The sequence below is a fragment of the Coregonus lavaretus genome (assembly GCF_964263955.1).
Source record: "Coregonus lavaretus genome assembly, chromosome: 6".
NCBI lineage: Eukaryota > Metazoa > Chordata > Actinopteri > Salmoniformes > Salmonidae > Coregonus > Coregonus lavaretus.
Window position 1 is genome coordinate 55558007 of NC_139993.1, and position 22201 is coordinate 55580207.

At 45.3% G+C, this 22201-nt stretch overlaps 1 protein-coding gene across 1 annotated transcript in view; it reads right to left on the reverse strand.

The window, feature by feature from the left end:
- syde2 (synapse defective 1, Rho GTPase, homolog 2 (C. elegans)) overlaps positions 1–22201 on the reverse strand; it is a 77235-nt gene that overhangs the window by 40549 nt on the left and 14485 nt on the right. The window contains exon 2 of the mRNA XM_084163270.1: positions 9907–10644. Coding sequence (XP_084019396.1) covers positions 9907–10644 — 738 coding nt within the window. The remainder of the gene's footprint in view (positions 1–9906; positions 10645–22201) is intronic.

The following is a 22201-nucleotide window of genomic DNA, read 5'->3' on the forward strand; positions in this document are numbered from 1 at the left end:
CGTCTTTTACTTTCGGTTAGGTACACCAGCTTCCAACAGCTGAAAATACAATTGAAAAATCATTGAAAATATATTTCACAGCAGTTTAGATGGTACAATGATTTTTTACACTTGCTTGTTTTGTCACATAAACTGAAATTAGGCAAACTATTCACATTTTTGCAACCAGGAAATGGAGGAACGATTTCTGCATATTGCAGTCCTTGTGCATAGAGTTGTATGTTTTGTTTAAAGGGATACTTCAGGATTTTGGCATTGATGTCAGGGACAAGATTGTAGACCTACACAAGGCTGGAATGGGCTACAAGACCATCGCCAAGCAGCTTGGTGAGAAGGTGACAACAGTTGGTGCGATTATTCGCAAATGGAAGAAACACAAAATAACTGTAAATCTCCCTCGGCCTGGGGCTCCATGCAAGATCTCACCTCGTAGAGTTGCAATGATCATGAGAACGGTGAGGAATCAGCCCAGAACTACACAGGAGGATCTTATAAATGATCTCAAGGCAGCTGGGACCATAGTCACCAAGAAAACAACTGGTAACACACTATGCCGTGAAGGACTGAAATCCTGCAGCGCCCGCAAGGTCCCCCTGCTCAAGAAAGCACATATACAGGCCCGTCTGAAGTTTGCCAATGAACATCTAAATGATTCAGAAGAGAACTGGGTGAAAGTGTTGTGGTCAGATGAGACCAAAATCAAGCTCTTTGGCATCAACTCAACTCGCCGTGTTTGGAGGAGGAGGAATGCTGCCTATGACCCCAAGAACACCATCCCCACCGTCAAACATGGAGGTGGAAACATTATGCTTTGGGGGTGTTTTTCTGCTAGGGGGACAGGACAACTTCACCGCATCAAAGGGACGATGGACGGGGCCATGTACTGTCAAATCTTGGGTGAGAACCTCCTTCCCTCAGCCAGGGCATTGAAAATGGGTTGTGGATGGGTATTCCAGCATGACAATGACCCAAAACACACGGCCAAGGCAACAAAGGAGTGTCTCAAGAAGAAGCACATTAAGGTCCTGGAGTGGCCTAGCCAGTCTCCAGACCTTAATCCCATAGAAAATCTGTGGAGGGAGCTGAAGGTTCGAGTTGCCAAACGTCAGCCTCGAAATCTTAATGACTTGGAGAAGATCTGCAAAGACGAGTAGGACAAAATCCCTCCTGAGATGTGTGCAAACCTGGTGGCCAACTACAAGAAACGTCTGACCTCTGTGATTGCCAACAAGGGTTTTGCCACCAAGTACTAAGTAATGTTTTGCAGAGGGGTCAAATATTTATTTCCCTCATTAAAATGCAAATCAATTTATAAAAATTTTGACATGCGTTTTTCTGGATTATTTTGTTGCTATTCTGTCTCTCACTGTTCAAATAAACCTACCATTAAAATTATAGACTGATCATGTCTTTGTCAGTGGGCAAACGTACAAAATCAGCAGGGGATCAAATACTTTTTTCCCTCACTGTATATAAGGTCCCACAGTTGACAATGCATGTCAGAGCAAAAACCAAGCCATGAGGTCAAAGGAATTGTCCGCAGAGCTCCGAGACAGGATTGTGTTGAGGCACAGATCTGGGGAAGGGTACCAAAACATTTCTGCAGCATTGAAGGTCCCCAAAAACAAAGTGGCCTCCATCATTATTAAATGGAAGAAGTTTGGAACCATCAAGACTCTTCCTAGAGCTGGCCGCCCGGCCAAACTGAGCAACCGGGGATGGGAAAACCTTCCAGAAGGACAACCATCTCTGAAGAACTCCACCAATCAGGCCTTTATGGTTAGTAGCCAGACGGAAGCCACTCCTCAGTAAAAGGCACACGACAGCCCGCTTGGAGTTTGCCAAAAGGCACCTAAAGACAATCAGACCATGAGAAACAAGATTCTCTGGTCTGATGAAACCAAGATTGAACTCTTTGGCCGGAATGCCAAGTGTCACATCTGGAGGAGGAAACCTGGCACCACCCCTATGGTGAAGCATTGTGGTGGCAGCATCATGCTGTGGGGATGTTTTTCAGCGGCAGGGACTGGAGACTAGTCAGGATCGAGGCAAAGATGAACGGAGAAAAGTACAGAGAGATCCTTGATGAAAACCTGCTCCACAGCGCTCAGGACCTCAGACTGGGGTGAAGGTTCACCTTCCAACAGGACAACGACTCTAAGCACACAGCCAAGAGAACACAGGAGTGGCTTTGGGACAAGTCTCTGAATGTCCTTGAGTGACCCAGCCAGAGCCCGGACTTGAACCCGATCGAACATCTCTGGAGAGACCTGAAAATAGCTGTGCAGCAACGCTCCCCATCCAACCTGACAGAGTATGAGAGGATCTGCAGAGAAGAATGGGAGAATCTCCCCAAATACAGGTGTGCCAAGCTTGTAGCGTCATCCCCAAGAAGACTCAAGGCTACAATCGCTGCCAAAGGTGCGTCAACAAAGTACTGAGTAAAGGGTTTGAATACTTATGTAAATGTGATATTTCATTATTATTATTACTTTTTATAAATTAGCAAACATTTCTAAAAACCTGTTTTTACTTTGTCATTATGGGGTATTGTGTGTAGATTGATAAGGGGAAAAAACGATTTAATAAATTTTAGAATAAGGCTTTAACGTAACAAAATGTGGAAAAAGTCAAGGAGTCTGTATACTTTCCGAAGGCACTGTACGTTTGATCTTGCAAACAATGTAAAGTATGTATAGATGGGCGTAATCTAGAGCCAAGCGTGTTGATTTTCCATCCGAGGGTATCCTGCTGTTGACACACTTGTTGAATTATGCAACAGAATGTGACAACAACAGTCATTAATTAAGCAGTCTAGACAGCACAGGTGAGTACAGGTAGGCCTAGACAGCACATTGTTGGTGTTGCAGCCCGGTTCCACCCCTTTATGTTAACATTTACATTTACATTTAAGTCATTTAGCAGACACTCTTATCCAGAGCGACTTACAGTTAGTGAGTGCTTACATTTTCATACTGTTAATGTATTAATATATGCAAATACACCCAGTGTATTTATGCAAATGCTACACATATAACTTTCATTATTTTAACACAAAATATATTTAAAAAAAATACCTAACATTAGAAAATATAAAGATGAGTGCATTCTAAGAAAAAATGTGAAATTTGACAATAAATTGAATACCTGAACTCCATTCATTATTTGTCCGTGCCAGTAAAATGTTTTATGTGCTATAATTCAGTCAATATCTGATGGATTTAGTATCTTCATATATTGTCCAACTGTTGCATTTATTACAATTGTTTTTAAAACCTCTTAACAATGTTGATGACTGTTGCTACATGGATACCATTTGTATGTCTCTGCATCCAGTATAAAATAAGTTAGAGGTAGTTTGGCGAGCCAATGCTATCTGCGCTAATGGTAGTTAGCAATTGCGCTAACGCTAGTTAGCAACTTCCTTCCATCTGCACACAGAGACATAAAAATGATATCCATGGGTTCATCTGACTCTGGGGAAGTAGATCATGGCCTTCATTGGCAAAATCCCAAAGTATGTTTGGCATACTTTTTAAAATTAAAAACTTGAGTCTCAGCATCACTCTGTTACCTTGGAATTGCCCCCCCCTGCAAACTCTCACACACTCATTATAGACACAAACAGAGAAGGACAGAGTTCTCTAGTGCACTGTTCTCTGGCACCCTATTCTCTAGTGCACTGCTTTTGACCAGGGCCCAGAGGACTTTGATCAAAGTAGTGCACTGTATAGGGAATAGGCTGCCATTTGGGACACAGACAGAGACACTGTATTGGTGGCTCTCCTTCAGGCCTAAATCATTCAGTGCTGGAATCCTTTCAGAGGCCACAGCAGCCAAGTGAGGCGTTTAACTACAATGGTGACCAAATATAGTATGCGTCCCAAATTGTACCCTCTTCCCTACAGTGCACTACTGCACACCCTATGGGCCCTGGTCAAAAGTAATGTACTAAATAGGGAATAGGGTGCCATTTGGGATGCACCCATAGCCAGGCATGGCAGGCAGGCCCTCTGCTTTCTCTGCTCCCAATAGCACAACAACATGGCTACCTGCCAACGCAGCCTGTCTTGCTCTCTATGCAGGCTAAGGCTACTGCCACAAGCATTCCAACTCAGCCCAGAGCTCCTCTGTATCTCCAACAACACCGTGTGTGTGTGTGTGTGTGTGCGTGCATTCATATGTGCGTGTGTGTGTGTGCGTCTATTTTGACTCTTGTGATCCCCAGAGTCTAAATTAATGAAATTATCATTCATTTACTGCAGTGCTTCACTTTCGCAGGCTGATCCGATCAAAACAACCATAAAAATAGCTCTGACCACATTTGACCCCAACGGCCCAACTTCCAGATTCCCTGTCCAGGCGCTATGGGAACACTAACCCGCCTGTACATGCTCTCTATAGTCCATCCATCATTATCCTCCATACAAACACAGCATTCAGCCAGACAAAGGAGCAGTCAATGACAGCCCTATGAGGAGTCTAGGGTGTATCCGGTTAGGAAAAAGAAGCAACCAACCAGCCGGACAGACAGACAGAGAGAGACAGACAGAGATAGAGGGTCTAGTGTTGGACTGGGTCATTCTAATCTAACATGCATAAATTAATTATTATTCAACAGACACTCTTATTATTCAAAGCCAATAACAAAGCGTTATCCATTTTTAGCCACTTGTAATAAAGTAGCCCTCTGTCCTAGTGGGTTTGGCTCGTAGTGAAGAGGGGATTGAGACTTTATAAAGGAGAAAAGAGGAGGAGGAGGGTGATAGGATGTAGGCATCACAAAAACCTGAAAAAGGAGGAGGACACTATAGTTCCCCTCCCCATTCTTCTATTCTAATCTAGGGCCTTCTATTACAGGCTGCATGGGGACAATATGGCGATATTGAAAGAAGTGAGCCTACTACCCCCATGTCTATTCCTCCCTGTAGCCTGTAGTAAGTAGATTGAGTGACAGGTCTCCATTACTCCCTGTGCGGAGAGGGTTGGAACCATTCCATGACCAGTCAGTCAGTCAGTCACTCACGAATAGGAGGCCAAATCACACAGCACAGCAATACCCCCACCAACCACCAACCAGCTAATAGTACACCCTGCTTAAGTCAGAGACATGTCTGATACATTGTCCTCCTGCAAACCCAAAACACGGCCTGTCACCCCGCCACTTCCTGCCGTGACAGCGTCACATTTAGACGTAGCAGTCAGCTCCTGTTACATCCCAAAGGATCATGGGAGTATATTTACCACTTTACAGAGACCTAGCCACATACATCATCATTATTATTATTACTATAGGGCTCACCTCACCGCCGTTCACCACCACTGTGACTGACTGACGGATAAAAATAGGACTTCACCTCTCACTGGGTGCTTAGCTGGCACACACACAAGCTAGTAACATACACAAACAAACACACACTTTCTCTTTGATGACACGTAATGCGGTAGGTTCTTTTTTGTTGAGACACAGGTTGAAGTGTGGAGTGGCGACGGGAGCTGACCGCAAAGTCAACAACGAGCAGGGAGTTCCGGAGTGGAACACAAAACACTCACTGAACACTCCCCTCCATTCACAACACAGAATACAGCAAGCAGCACAGCTCCCAGATAACTAGGCGACCAACACTAACACAAGGACGCCACATTCCACACAACACAACAACACACTGACTCATTAATGAAACAAGTTCCTGTAAATGCCTTTCTGTCTCAGTCACAGATCAATCATTCACAGAATAAGAACAGATTGATAAACACATGAATGCTAAACCAACAGAATAATCATGCAACTTCTCTCTAGGCAGAGGAGTCTTTCTATATGCTTTACCCTTTCACCGTTTAAACATGAAAGACTGTGGGAAATATCTGGAATTTCATACTGTACCATATCAAATGACAAGAGCAGAAAATAGCTACGTTTTAATTGGTTATAATCAGTGTATGTGGCTATTCCAGCATTAATGTGCTGGAACACAGAGACCCCCCTCAGGCCCTGGCCTAAGCCTAATCCTGATCCTGCATGTAAAGTCTTTCATGACTGAGACTTTGGCCACTCAGCATGTGATGTCACTGTGATCCAGGGCTTTGTTGTTACCCATTGGCCGAGCTCCAGCTGTTGGCCGCCACCTGTCAATCAACGCTTGTGTTATGTCACTCACTCTCACAAAAAAAGGTTCAGAGAGAGAATGTCCCCTCAGAACACATTGTTTTGGAGGGAATGTCTCCTCAGAACACATTGTTTTGGAGGGAATGTCCCCAAGACAAGACTGGAGATTTAGGATGAGGGAGGTTACAAAACATTTGCTGTTGTTCACTCATACAAATGTAAAAAGTATTTTAATACTTTTAAAACTTCTAACCAACTGGTATTAACAATATATATCTGGTAGTTTTCTCTTTTCACTAATACATTTAGTCAAAGAGAAGTGAGCAACACCAGCGCACGTGTCGGGCTTATTATGACTTTCATAAAGAACTTCTGTTGCTATGGCTGCTGCCAATTATGCGGAGGGGATAAGTATATCCTTGCTATTCAGCTTCGCTTTGCGTTCAACAACCAGAAAGCTTTTTTGCATGCCACAGAAGACAGTAGTTAAAAGTCATAATTATGGGTTCACTTCAAGATTTGTCAAAAATGTCCAAACAACCACGTTGCCACATCAGAGCAATCAAAAGAAGAAGTAAAAAAAATTTTTTTAAAAGAAAAGAAAAAGAAAAACACTACGTATTAAGAGACTGTGAGAGCAGTGTGGGAGCTGTCATCATAATATAGGGTGTCCACCCACTCTGCCCAGAGTGTGAAAACGCGCTTAGGTTATGAAATTTCACTTCCTTATGTTAAGACAAATATTATTATTCATGTTCCGAATCGTTCAGTGGGGATTTTCCCTAACATATTAACATTGTATAAAAAAAAAGTCAGATTTCGTAACCTAATACACCCGATAATAAGCACTGAGCTCTGTTGACATAGCGATGCAGGTTTCTCGTAAAAGCTTTTGAGGATTTTACATTTTGTGGTTGTCGTTTCCACAGGTCACAAAAATCAAAATTAGCATGACACGAGCTGAATTAAATGTAAAAGGATTTGAAAATAAAAAGGTTGGTATATGCTCACTACTATGTTGACATTTCACAGAGATACAGTGCCTTGCAAAAGTATTCATCCCGCTTGGCGTTTTTCCTATTTTGTTGCATTACAATCTTTTTTTTTTAGGATTTCATGTAATGGACATACAGAAAATAGACCCTAAATAAGATCTGGTGCAACCAATTACCTTCAGAAGTCACATAATTAGTTAAATAAAGTCTACCTGTTTGCATTCTAAGTGTCACATGATCTGTCACATGATCTCAGAATATATACACCTGTTCTGAAAGGCCCCAGAGTCTGCAACACCACTAAGCAAGGGGCACCACCAAGCAAGCGGCACCATGAAGACCAAGGAGCTCTCCAAACAGAAACAGGTCAGGATCAAAGTTGTGGAGAAGTACAGATCAGGGTTGGGTTATAAAAAAATATCAGAAACTTTGAACATTCCACGGAGCACCATTAAATCCATTATAAAAAAATTGAAAGAATATGGCACCACAACAAACCTGCCAAGAGAGGGCCGCCCACCAAAACTCACGGACCAGGCAAAGAGGGCATTAATCAGAGAGGCAACAAGGAGACCAAAGATAACCCTGAAGGAGCTGCAAAGCTCCACAGCGGAGATTAGAGTATCTGTCCATAGGACCACTTTAAGCCGTACACTCCACAGAGCTGGTCTTTACGGAAGAGTGGCCAGAAAAAAAGCCATTGCTTAAAGAAAAAACTAAGCAAACACGTTTGGTGTTCGCCAAAAGGCATGTGGGAGACTCCCCAAACATATGGAAGAAGGTACTCTGGTCAGATGAGACTAAAATTGAGCTTTTTGGCCATCAAGGAAAACGCTATGTCTGACGCAAACCCAACACCTCTCATCACCCCGAGTACACCATGTTTTTCATCGGCAGGGACTGGGAAACTGGTCAGAATTGAAGGAATGATGGATGGCGCTAAATACAGAGAGATCCTTGATGAAAACCTGCTCCAGCGCACTCAGGACCTCAGACTGGGGCGAAGGTTCACCTTCTAACAGGACAACGACTCTAAGCACACAGCCAAGACAACGCAGGAGTGGCTTCGGGACAAGTCTCTGAATGTCCTTGAGTGGCCCAGCCAGAGCCCGGACTTGAACCTGATCGAACATCTCTGGAGAGACCTGAAAATAGCTGTGCAGCGACGCTCCCCATCCAACCTGACAGAGCTTGAGAGGTCTGAAGAGAAGAATGGGAGAAACTCCCCAAATACAGTTGTGCCAAGCTTGTAGCGTCATACCCAAGAAAAGGCTATAATCGCTGCCAAAGGTGCTTCAACAAAGTACTTAGTAAAGGGTCTGAACACTTGTAAATGTGATATTTCCGTTTATTTTGTATTTTTTTCAGCAAAAATGTCTAAACATCTGTTTTTGCTTTGTCATTATGGGGTTGCTTTTGCTTTGTCATTGATGAGGAATCTTTTTTTAATCCATTTTAGAATAAGGCTGTAACGTAACAAAATGTGGAAAAAGTCAAGGGGTCTGAATACTTTCCGAATGCACTGTATGTCGACAGAATCAAGCCTTTATTAATAATGATCCTACATTATATTTGTCAAACATGACTGGTGTTTAGCCTATGTATATGGTATGTGTAATTAAAACTCTCATTAAAGTGTAGGTACATTTTCTGGCGCCTCCCTCATGTCAGCATCGGTCTGGACATGACAGGCTGTAGCCAATAGGCATAGGCTATCACCTACACTTTACATGTAGGCGAATTATTTATGTACATTTACATACACTTATGTTCTTCTTAAGAGAATTGCTACTGTTTTTCCGTTTTCAAAGCAATTTAAATAGGCTATTTTGGTTAATGGCCTTGGTGCCCTGGCAGATGGCCTTGGTGCCCTGGTAGATTGGGCAACTCTTGAGGCCAAATGACCTTGCCCCTAAAATCACGACATTCCAGGCCTGCCACCCACCCACACACACCCATTGTATTTTGAATGCTTTCAGACAATGTGATAAATCGCACAACAACAAAAAATATTGGGCACAGAAATAACAAAAAGTGACCTTCAGTAAATTGGTTAACTCGGACAGCCCTAGTCTACATTGTTGCTTAATCCCAGGAATGAGCTTCAGTCACAAGGAAAAAAATGTTTATTCCCTTCAGGAATGCCAACTAATTCCTCCTGGCTAACTAATGTCTGGCTGGGTATAGCTAGCCTAATGACTGAGTCCACTATGTAGAGATATGATTAGAGAGAGGAGAGGTATGTGTGAGTGTGTGTGTCTCAAGACTGATTGAATGACTGATTGACTGACAGACAGCCGCCGGCACTAAATTGAGGTATGGAAAGTAAAGTTACAGCTAGAGGTGAGTACAGAGAAAGAGAAGGAGAAAGGGATCGTAAAAGAAAAGGAGAGAGAGAAAGACATGGATAGATGTAGTCTAGAAGAGAGAGAGAGAGAGAGAGAGAGAGAGAGAGAGAGAGAGAGAGAGAGAGAGAGAGAGAGAGAGAGAGAGAGAGAGAGAGAGAGAGAGAGAGAGAGAGAGAGAGAGAGAGAGAGAGAGAGAGAGAGAGAGAGAGAGAGTAGATTAGATTAGGAGGAGAGTAAGACTAGGAGGAGGGAGATGGATAGATGTAGTCTAGAAGAGAGAGAGAGAGAGAGAGAGAGAGAGAGAGAGAGAGAGAGAGAGAGTGAGAGTCAGACTAGGAGGAGGGAGATGGAAGATTAGGAGGAGAGTCAGACTAGGAGGAGGGAGATGGAAGATTAGGAGGAGAGTCAGACTAGGAGGAGGGAGATGGATAGACAGAGAGTTCTAGAGGATATTTACCTGTAGCTGTGGCTCTGCTGGAACTGGATGGCCCCTCCTCCTGAGGTTTGCACGTGAGCAGCATCTGTCTGTGCAGCTGTACTGACGGCTCCATGGAATGTACAGCATTCCCCTGCTGACTCCCCTCTCCACCTCCACCACCCAGGCTCTCCCCCACACCCTCCAGGTCTGGGCTGCAGCCCTCCAGGGCCCGCCCGGCCCCCCCTCCCCGGCTGGGCCTCCTCTGGGTCTGGGGTGCCTGGGGCTCCTGAGGCCGTGTAGGGACCATCAGTCTGACCTGGGGGGTGGCGGCGGGTCTGTAAATGTGAGGCAGCTCTGGTTCTTCGTCCTCAGGGATGGGGTTGTACCAGATCTCCCCCTCGTCGTCCGCATCATTCTCCTCGGCCGGGTCCACACCCCTGGGCTGGGGCCCAACGCGGGCGTGGCACATGCTCACCTGGGGTTGGTGCAGGCGGAGGGGCCGGGAGGGCGGCGGTCCGGGGGGTTTTAGGTACTCCGGGAAGGGGCTAGGAGGGGGTCGGGGTGCGTGTCCATGTCCATTGTCCTCTTCTGCTCCCAGAATGCACTGGGAGTCGTCCTGGGTGGTGTGATGCGGCCTCCCGGAGCTCTGCTGGAGCCAGTTGCGTTTCTTGGAGACAGTGATGGTGTTGAGTGGGGGTCTCCATAGTGACAGCTCGCTGGCCTTGCCCTCGCCAACCTCGCGGCCATTGGAGTAGGAGTGGACATTCTCTATCAGAGCTGCAGGAGAGAGAGAAAGAGAGAGTGCGAGAGATAGAGAGTGCGAGAGATAGAGAGAGAGAGACGTGTCAGACTGCAGAGCAGGAGAGACTGAGGCTGTATCTGAAATGGCATCCTATTCTCTGGTCAAAAGTAGTGCACTATGTAGGGAATAGGGTGTCATTTTGGACGCATTCTGATACTGATATCTCACTGCCACCATCTGCTCACCTGTATCCCTTCATACAGGAGCCTTAAGACACAAAGAGATATCCTGGCAACTATCACCATGGAAACTGTGGGGGGTGTTTTATAACCTGTTGAATCATAGCCTCCCACTTGTTTTCTAAACCCAACATTTGATTACCTGATTATATTTGCCTTGCGATTATAACGTTGTGCCTTTGTTACTTTAAATGAAAACATCTGTATCATGAAACCATAAGTGACTTACCAACAGTGACTTACCCGGTCTTAGGATGGTGAAATGTGTAGGGACTTGTGTAGTCTTTCTCTCTCCCCCCTCTCTTTCTCACGCTCACACACAACCACACGCTACTCAAAAACCAAACACATCATCTTTCCTCACGTCTGTATTTCACCTCTGATAGTCAGAATGAGAAGTGTGTTTTTTAAATTTATTTTTAATTTAGACTAAAACACAAACCGTCATTACTACGTGGCAGGCCCTGCAGGCCCCTTGGAACACGAACACGTCGCCGCACTGGCACGTACCCTCCAATGACTTCCCATCTCGGGAATGTCAGCTTGGGGAACGTGCGAGCTCAGACCTAACGGAAAACCACACAGAGAGAGACGGGATAGTCAGAGGTCCTCAAACAGAGCGGGGAAAAAATCTGAAAAACCACCGCCGCCGTGACAGCAGTGAAAATAGAGGAGATCAGGAGGACGAGGAGGGGAGGGGATGGAGGGTGAGGAGGATGGTGGGGTCGGTTGACATAAGTACAGCTAGCGGCGATATGAACATCAATAGGGCCAGATAAAAAGGTGGTGACATGGCAGCTTCTGGCTTGACATTTCTCAAAGGGTTCAGAAAGTACCATCCCCATTCAACGCAACAAGAGATGTCTCTGTGTGTCTGTACAGTTCGCAGCTCTGTGTGTACAGTTTACCTAGCAGATAATAAAAAAGAGAAGCCAAATCTCTTACAAATCGCAAAGTAAGTAACCCTGCAAATCATGCAAAGATTGTCTGTCTGACAGGTCTTGTTTTTCCGCAGGCAGTGTTGACAAGCCATGGGCTGATGAGCAGATGCTGCCTGCTGGGAGAGGGAGAGGGAAACAGACAGGCTGGATCTGAGTGCTGAGGGCTGGGTCCTGTCGCAACACGCATCGCATGGCAGTCTTCTCTCTGTAAAGACTGTTTTGATACGTGCCTTCTCCTCTCAGCCCAGACGAGCCCCTCCACAGTAGACGCTAATGACAAGTTCTCTTTTCCTTAAGGAAACAGATTTCCTGCAAGCTGCGCTACAACCACCAAATTACAGACTGGATACCGAGAATGTTTTCACTTATAAAACAAAATACATAGGGTCCAGAGTTGGGTGTTGGTGTGTGTGTGTGTGTGTGTGTGTTTGTGTGTGTGTTTGTGTGTGTGTGCATACAGGGTTGGAGAACTGTACTATTAAAAAGTACCAGCATGTCCGAATAAAGAGTTTCTTTTTAACCGATTTGGATGCAGTTAGAGGTCGGGAGAGGTCGTGTTTTTCTCTAGCTGGAGGTAAGCAGGAGGTAAGCTTCTCATATGGTGTTGAGTAAAGCTTAACCATGTATTAGATCGTAGGTAGGTATGGAGGACTAAAAGTGCCACAATTAAATAAATAAATACACCATTAAATAATTACTTAAATGTGTCATTAATTAATTAAAATTAGAATTAAATACATAAATGTGTTATTAAATGTGTCATTAATTAATTCAAATACCGATTCATTTTATGTAAAATACATATATAATAATTTCACTATTTACATTTACATTTCATGGTCCTGCGTTGGAGTGCTTCCTGAATTACTTAAAACTGTCAAACTGACCCATCAAAAGTTGGTAGGCGGAACCTAACGCCTGATTGGTTACCCTCTGCATCAAGCCAAGACAAATCAATTCCGGATAATGTCAGCAGGTCCTGCTTCTACATCCTCTGCTAAGTTTAAAATGTCTCTAACCAACTCCCTGGAAAGTTCACGGAGATCCTCCATTGTCTCTATCCAGGTTGGCCTACTCTACTTCAGACCAAAGCAATGGATCAGACTAGATTCGCGTTAGCCCCGCCCACTGACTTTGATGGGTCAGTTTGACAGTTTTAAGTAATTCATGAATCACTGCAATGCAGGATCATGAAATGTAAATGTAAATAGTGAAATAATTATATATGTATTTTACATAAAATGAATCGGTATTTGAATTAATTAATGATACATTTAATTACACATTTATGTATTTAATTCTAATTTGAATTAATTAATGACACATTTAAGTAATTATTTAATGGTGTATTTATTTATTTAATTGTGGCACTTTTAGTCCTCCATAGGTAGGTAGTCAGCTGTAGTTAGGTATTGTATTTATTATAGGTTAGTATTGTTGTTATTGTAGGTTTCCGTAGGTAATTGTAGGTTAGTATCGAAGCACGAGGCTAGCTAGCTAGCGGGTAGCTACTGGTAACGATTAGCAACGCTAGAGAGCTGGTTCCAATGTTAAGGTAGTGCTAGCCAACGTTTATTTTTTTTTTGCTTAACCATGTATTAGATCGTAGGTAGGTAGTTAGCCGTAGTTAGGTATTGTATTTATTATAGGTTAGTATTGTTGTTATTGTAGGTTTCCGTAGGTAATTGTAGGTTAGTATCGAAGCACGAGGCTAGCTAGCTAGCGGGTAGCTACTGGTAACGATTAGCAACGCTAGAGAGCTGGTTCCAATGTTAATGTAGTGCTAGCCAACGTTTAATTTTTTGCTGCGTTATGCGTTATGAAAGGAACTAGACACGGACTTGAATTATCTGTTTAGTGTGCTAACACACTCTTGGCAGTTTGTTGTAACCAAGTATTGATGCTAAATTGTGTGTTAATGGATGCTAGCTTGCAAGTTAGCTACGGCGTCATAGCTAGGCATCGTGGGTTGTTGTGTGTAGTTACTGTGTCTTGGCAGTGCCGGCTGTAGCACGAAGCGAGCTACCTAGCCGTTTTTCCGAACAGAGTCAGAGTCAACACAATAGCCATTGTGTGCCGGGTGTAGCACGAAGCTAGCTAGCTAGCCGTTCTTCAAACAAAGTCAACACAGTGGCCATTGCTAGCTACCCAACACGACCAGCTAACTGTACGGTAGTAGCTAAATACAATATACTTGTCCTAGCTAGCCAACGTCTAATCATTGCTGCGTCATGAAAGGAACTTGACACAGACACGAATGATCTGTTTAGTGTGTTATCACACTATTGGTGGTTTGTTGTGACCAAGTGTTGGTGCTAAACGGTGTGTTATTGTTATTGGATGCTAGCTTGCTAGTTAGCTATGGTGTCATAGTTGGCTAGCTGAATAAAGTGGGTTGAGTCTATTCCTTTAAACATTGAACCGCTGTGGTTCACAACAATTCTGATTTCTAAAGGCGGAAGTTGGGAGAGTTTTTGTTCGGGTGGTTCAGTGAAACAATTTTAGTTTCTGAGGTAGACGTTTTTGGTGAGGGAGGCCCTGCTCTCTCCGCTCCCAGATGCTTAGCTCATTTCATTCCGATCTCCTCTGCATTTTTGTAGCCATTTGCTACAGCCTGTCAACTATGCCTCTGCCTATCCCTGTTCTCTCCTCTCTGCACAGGCTACACAAACGCACCACACCGCGTGGCTGCTGCCTCTCTAACCTGGTGTCCCTGCACGCACCACCCACGTGGAGTTCCAGGTCGCAGGCAGCCTCTGGAACTGCCGTTCTGCTGCCAACAAAGCTGACTTCATCCCAGCCTATGCCAACCTCCAGTCCCTCGACTTCCTGGCGCTGACGGAAACATGGATCACCACTGAAAACACTGCTACTCCTACTGCTCTCTCCTCGTCTGACCATGTGTTCTCGCATACCCCGAGAGCATCTGGTCAGAGGGGTGGTGGTACAGGAATCCTCATCTCTCCCAAGTGGACATTCTCAATTTTTCCCCTAACCCATCTGTCTATCTCCTCATTTGAATTCCATGCTGTCACAGTCACTAGCCCATTTAAGCTTAATATCCTTGTCATCTATCGCCCTCCAGGTTCCCTTGGAGAGTTCATCAATGAGCTTGACGCCTTGATAAGTTCCTTCCCTGAGGATGGCTCACCCCTCACAGTTTTGGGGGATTTCAACCTCCCTATGTCCACATTTGACTCATTTCTCTCTGCCTCCTTCTTTCCACTCCTCTCCTCTTTTGACCTCACCCTCTCACCGTCCCCCCCTACTCACAAGGCAGGCAATACGCTTGACCTCATCTTCACTAGATGCTGCTCCTCTACTAATCTCACTGCAACTCCCCTCCATGTCTCAGACCACTACTTTGTTTCCTTTTCTCTCTCGCTCTCCTCCCACACTACTCACTCTGCCCCTACACAGATGGTAATGCGCCGCCGCAACCTTCGCTCTCTCTCTCCCACTACTCTCTCCTCTTCCATCCTATCATCTCTTCCCTCTGCTCAATCCTTCTCCCTCCAATCTCCTGATTCTGCCTCCTCAACCCTCCTCTCCTCCCTTTCTGCATCCTTTGACTCTCTGTGTCCCCTATCCTCCCGGCCGGCTCGGTCCTCCCCTCCAGCTCCGTGGCTTGATGACTCATTGCGAGCTCACAGAACAGAGCTCCGGGCAGCGGAGCGGAAATGGAAGAAAACTAAACTCCCTGCCGACCTGGCATCTTTTCACTCCCTCCTCTCTACATTTTCTTCATCTGTTTCTGCTGCTAAGGCCACCTTCTACCACTCTAAATTCCAAGCATCTGCCTCTAACCCTAGGAAGCTCTTTGCCACATTTTCCTCCCTCCTGAATCCTCCCCCCCCCCCCCCCCCCCCCTCCTCTCTCTCTGTGGATGACTTCGTCAACCACTTTGAAAAGAAGGTTGACGACATCCGATCCTCGTTTGTTAAGTCTAATGACACTGCTGGTCCTGCTCACACTGCCCTACCCTATGCTTTGACTTCTTTCTCCCCTCTCTCTCCAGATAAAATCCTGCGACTTGTGACTGCAGGCCGCCCAACAACCTGCCCGCTTGACCCCATCCCCTCCTCCCTTCTCCAGACCATCTCCGGTGACCTTCTCCCCTCCCTCACCTCGCTGATCAACTCATCCTTGACCGCTGGCCATGTCCCTTCCGTCTTCAAGAGAGCGAGAGTTGCTCCCCTTCTCAAAAAACCAACACTCGACCCCACTGATGTCAACAACTACAGACCAGTATCCCTTCTTTCTTTTCTTTCCAAAACTATTGAGCGTGCCGTCTTTAGCCAACTCTCTTGCTATCTCTCTCAGAATGACCTTCTTGATCCAAACCAATCAGGTTTCAGGACTGGTCATTCAACTGAGACTGCTCTTCTCTGTGTCACGGAGACTCTCCGCACTGCTAAAGCTAACTCTCTCTCCTCTGCTCTTGTCTTTCTAGACCAATCCAGGAGTGACCTGCCTTTGATACTGTGAACCATCAGATCCTCCTCTCCACCCTCTCCGAGCTGGGCATCTCCGGCGCAGCTCACTCCTGGATTGCGTCCTACCTGACCGGTCGCTCCTACCAAGTGGCGTGGCGAGAAGCTGTCTCCGCACCACGTGCTCTCACCACTGGTGTCCCCCAGGGCTCAGTTCTAGGCCCTCTCCTTTTCTCCCTATACACCAAGTCACTTGGCTCTGTCATATCCTCACATGGCCTTTCCTATCATTGCTACGCTGACGATACACAACTAATCTTCTCCTTTCCCCCTTCTGATAACCAGGTGGCGAATCGCATCTCTGCATGTCTGGCAGACATATCAGTATGGATGACGGATCACCACCTCAAGCTGAACCCTGGCAAGACGGAGCTGCTCTTCCTCCCGGGGAAGGACTGCCCGTTCCATGATCTCGCCATCACGGTTGACAACTCCGCTGTGTCCTCCTCCCAGAGTGCGAAGAGCCTAGGCGTGACCCTGGACAACACCCTGTCGTTCTCCGCCAACATCAAGGCGGTGACCCGCTCCTGCAGGTTCATGCTCTACAACATTCGGAGAGTACGACCCTGCCTTACACAGGAAGCGGCACAGGTCCTAATCCAGGCACTTGTCATCTCCCGTCTGGACTACTGCAACTCGCTGTTGGCTGGCCTCCCTGCCTGTGCCATTAAACCCCTACAACTCATCCAGAATGCCGCAGCCCGTCTGGTGTTCAACCTTCCCAAGTTCTCTCACGTCACCCCCCTCCTCCGCACACTCCACTGGCTTCCAGTTGAAGCTCGCATCCGCTACAAGACCATGGTGCTTGCCTATGGAGCAGTGAGGGGAACGGCACCTCTGTACCTTCAGGCTCTGATCAGTCCCTACACCCAAACGAGGGCATTGCGTTCATCCACCTCTGGCCTGCTGGCTCCCCTTCCTCTGCGGAAGCATAGCTCCCGCTCAGCCCAGTCAAAACTGTTCGCTGCTCTGGCACCCCAATGGTGGAACAAGCTCCCTCACGACGCCAGGACAGCGGAGTCACTCACCACCTTCCGGAGACATTTGAAACCCCACCTCTTTAAGGAATACCTGGGATAGGATAAAGTGTTCCTTCTAACCCCCCCCCCCCCCCAAATTGTAAAGTGGTTATCCCACTGGCTATAGGGTGAACGCACCAATTTGTGAGTCGCTCTGGCTAAGAGCGTCTGCTAAATGACGTTAATGTGCCCTTGAGCAAGGCACTTAACCCTAATTGCTCCTGTAAGTCGCTCTGGATAAGAGCGTCTGCTAAATGACTAAAATGTAAATGTAAATGTAACCAGTGCAATCAAAGTAGTGGAACTTAAGCAAACAGAAATCACATGGCCTGTAAAGTTGCATAAGGCAGCTATTCCGAGTTCACTAGATTGAGACTAAGGTGCTTTTATGCTTGGCTGATTTAATTGACATGGGCCCTAAAGGCACAGTGTGTGTGTGTGTGTGTGTGTGTGTGTGTGTGTGTGTGTGTGTGTGTGTGTGTGTGTGTGTGTGTGTGTGTGTGTGTGTTGTGTGTGTGCATGGACTATGGTGAGAGATTAGAAGTCCACTGGGATTAGTTTCCTGAAAGTCAACATCTCTGAGCTGAGGCTTGGGTTTCCTCTCCTCACATCTACACTGAATGACTGCACTTTATTAACTCAAAGAAAGCAACTGTTGACTTTGAAATCTCCAGTACCCAAATCCCTTAAAACCAAGCCTTAAAAGTTTAGTTTCTCTCACCACAACAGACTGTACATTTCATGATCCCCCCCCAAAAAAAACAACATATTTGTGCAATTACTTCAGAAATGTCATAGTCTATAAACTATGATAGAACTTTAAATGAATTAATCCATCATGGAGGCCATTGGTTCAGCCTCCTTGCTATTATATAAGATGCTTAGTTACTAGCATATAAAACAGCTTTCATTGGTTTGAACAGAAGCCACTTCATAATACACTCTGATCTCCATAGGGGAACACGCATACATTAAAGAGGGAACAAAACCGCCAGTGTGCTTCTCTGATTCCAACTTTAATTCAAACAGACTGACTCTGCAAACTTCAAGGATATAACAAACATCTTAGGAAGTGCTTGGCCACTGTATTTACTACGACTAAGCAAGAAGCGCGCCAGGAATCTGTTTACATTGAGCGAGCCAGCAGTGTGTTTGCATTAGCTCGGCTTAAGCTCATGTCCTTTTGGAAGGGATGGTGTGTTAGCTTTAGCATGTGCTGAGTAAAGTAAATGGCATGTTAGCTTTAGCATGTGCTGAGTAAAGTGACTGGCATGTTAGCTTTAGCATGCGCTGAGTAAAGTGACTGGCATGTTAGCTTTAGCATGTTCTAAGTATAGTGACTGGCATGTTAACTTTAGCTTGTGCTGAGTAAAGGGAGATTGGCTGTTAGCTTTAGGCCTTTTTTACATTGACAAAAGTTAAAGGAGATTCTCGAGAGGTATCAAACAAAATCCTGAGAATAAACATGTTACTGTAATGTAAACTCGCGAACTTGTCACGTCTCGACAGCTACCTCCGGAGTTCGTGCACAACACTCGCCCGACAGTTGCCCCCCTCCAAACACGGCTGTGTCAACAGAATTGTCTTGTTGAGCCCAACACTCCTACAGTAAAAATAGTAATAGCAGAGCAATGTTTCTGAAACAGCTAAAATGTATAGACATTTTCATTATATTTGTGACTTGTTTTATTGAGCTTTCACCTGAAACTTCAGTAACAGCCTGTTCCAATCTGAAAATGTTGCCGTAGCTTAATTTCTTATTTTCTTATCTCACTAGTGAGAGAAATAATTGGGAATCTCGACTGGACAGTGGGAAACCATCGTCCAGGCAAGATATGATCTAGCTAGCTTTGCAAGCAAGAAGCTGATTTACTCCCCAGAGAATTATCAATGTTTTCAGTCGCAATTTACTTTTTACCTCATATAATGACTTCCATGACATTGATTAAATTAAGCCTGGTTTGTTCTAAGAAAGTGGTATTCAAACGTTTTCAGTGGGGACCTCATTTTTTCAGACATAATTTCTGGAGACCTAATTTTTCCCCCACTAATTTCTCGTGACCCCACCCCAAATCTAATGACACAACCTTAAAATCGGTACATTTCGATTTTTACATCAACAAATAGCCTTCAATCCATTGCAGTTTCATCTCTTATCAAAATAAAAACATGTATAAATACATTCACTCATTAAAACTGTATGTTTCAAATTATAATTCTCAAAAATGTTTGTATATTATCCCATACAATAATCTGTAGTCTTAATTTTTTGGAGAAAAAAAATTTGCAGACCCCACTGCAGTTCCCCCGCGACCCCACTAGGGGTCACGACCCCGACTTTGAATATCACTGTTCTAAGCTAACTTTAATACGCTGAAGTTGTAATGTACGCCTAAGAGCTATCTAGCTATGGTTCAGCTAACGTTAGCTAACATCAGCATTCGGCTAACTAGCTAATGCAGCTATTATGATGTAGCTAAGGAGAATGCAGAAATAATTTTGTTTATCTTGCTACCTACCGTTAGCTTGCATTGTTGAATAGTTTGCATGGCTAGTGGCTACTGTGATGTTCACGGTAAGTTCCAGCTGCAGAGCAAGAATATCACGTTGCTAGCCATAACGAATGGTAAGGAAGGCATGGATGTAATGTAAATTGAAAAAGTTTATGTACATATTATGTAAATTCAAATCTTGTCGCAGTGCCTCTGCTTAAACTTTCGTCAATGAGAATAGGTTCTTAGCATGGGGATGGCATGTTAGCGTTAGTGCTAGCCTTAGCTCAAGTTGAATTAGAGGCTGCTGTCGTATAGCCTAGCGTGAGTTGAGCTGGTCACTGCAGAGCTGTCTCCTTTAAGGGGTCTTTCATAACAGAGGGAGCGTGTTCCAACACGTAGAACATTCCAGACCACAGCTCCTCTAGATTTACAGTTCTCTCTTCTACACCTCCTACACCTTCACATGCATGGCACGGCACCGCCTTCCTCCAACACTCCTCCTTCCCTTTCCTACTATCTCTCTACCATCACACTCAAACTGTAAACGCATATGCCATTTATATCAATGCATTGAAAACAAAAAATACTCTCGATGTAGGACTCAACCTTTGCCATGGAGCCTCAGCAGTGGAAAGAACCAACTGAAAAATAACTTGTGCAGGTTCTAGAACACCAGTGACATACAAAAAGTTACTCCTATCATCCATCAACTCTATGTTTCCGAAAATCACCCAAGTTTCAATACCGGGAATAATTCAAATGTATCCACAGTCCCGGGAAATACCGCAAAAATCTGAAGTGTCCATTTAAAGTGTTTAAAACCAAGGTACTGTATGGTCACTATGCCAGGGTTCTCCCCAAATAAGAGGGGCGCTGCACCACCTTGTCGGCTTGGCTGCGCCACTATGTAAAGATTTCAGAGCAAATTAAACGATAGTTACCGGAGTTGTAACTCCAGTTCTATGAGTAGAGCGGAGCCCCATAGGGGAGCTCTGCTCCTATTGGTTTACCCCGCTGCCTAGGCAGCGAACAGCCTGAGACAAAATTATGCACACACCTGCAGCCAATAGGAGTACAGGTGTCCCTATAAGAGGGGACGCTTCCCCTCAATCAGCCTCCCGAGAAATTATCTTCAGCGAGACTAGAGAGGGTCGGCAGGGCCTTAAGTCCTATGGGGCTAGGCTCCACTCATAGAACTGGAGTTACAACTCCGGTAACTATCGTTCGATATCGTGGAGCTCCGCCCCATAGGGGAGCTCTGCTCCTATTGGTTTAAGGCGGAGCGCAACGCTCCAAAATGTACTCCCTGTCGAGCCCAACACTTCCCACCTAAATGAAAAGGTCGGGCCTAGCAATGGCTGCGACCAAGTCCCACTGTACTGTAACACACTGTGTCACAATATACTGTGTCCTCGGTACAAATCCGCCCCACCTAGTCCAATGGCATTGCCAATGTCTAGTGGGCAGATAACCAGAATATGAGTCATACTAATCTGAACCAGCAGATAGATGACGTCACAATTCCGCCAATATTTTATGACCGGTCCAATAGTAATGTAACAAAGTTACAAAAACTATTTCCCTCATCATTCCGCCCCAACCCAGTAACACTGGTGGGCAGATTAATAACATTCCCTCTACTGTACTGAACATGTCAGTCAGGAGTCATGTCATATATGTCTTCCTCTAAAAGGAGCGGACCTGAAAGAGACCTACCCCTTTAGTCCTGCATTCCTTTCTCCTAGCTCAAGGCCTCCCATCAGCTATGCTGAGTACAGACCGAGCCAAAGAGTTAGAAGACATGTCCAAGAGATAGAAACGGATAAATGGAGATGGTGACGACCACGACGCCGCCGTACAAATATCCTCTACCCCTGTTCCTCTGAAAAGGGCAGTAAAAGCCACTACTCCACGAGTGGAGTGAGCTCTTATACCCTGAGGCAATTGTCACCCCGCTGCCTCATAAGCTGTCTCAATGCTTTCGGAAAGCCAATGAGACAGACGCTGTTTTGAAAGTGGTCTACCTAGTGCAGCCGCACCGTGACACACAAACAGCTGAGGCGATGACCTAATCGCTGCTCTGAGCTCAACGTAACACGCCAAAGCGCGCACTGGGCACAGGCGATGGAGCCTTTCCTCTCTCCTCTCCCCATGGGGAGGGGAAGAAAAAGCCCACAGCTCCACGGTCTGTGATCTATATGAGCTCTTAATAACCTTCGGCATAAATGCCGGGTTAGGACGTAACACCACTCTGCTCAAATTGCCATTAATGGCAAGGCAGTCAGGTCTCATCGAAAGAGCACACAAATCACTGACACGCTTAGCAGTAGTCAAAGCGAACAACAGTGCCGTCTTCAAAGACAGCATCTTGAGGGGAATTTGATTCAATGGTTTGAACGGCAACT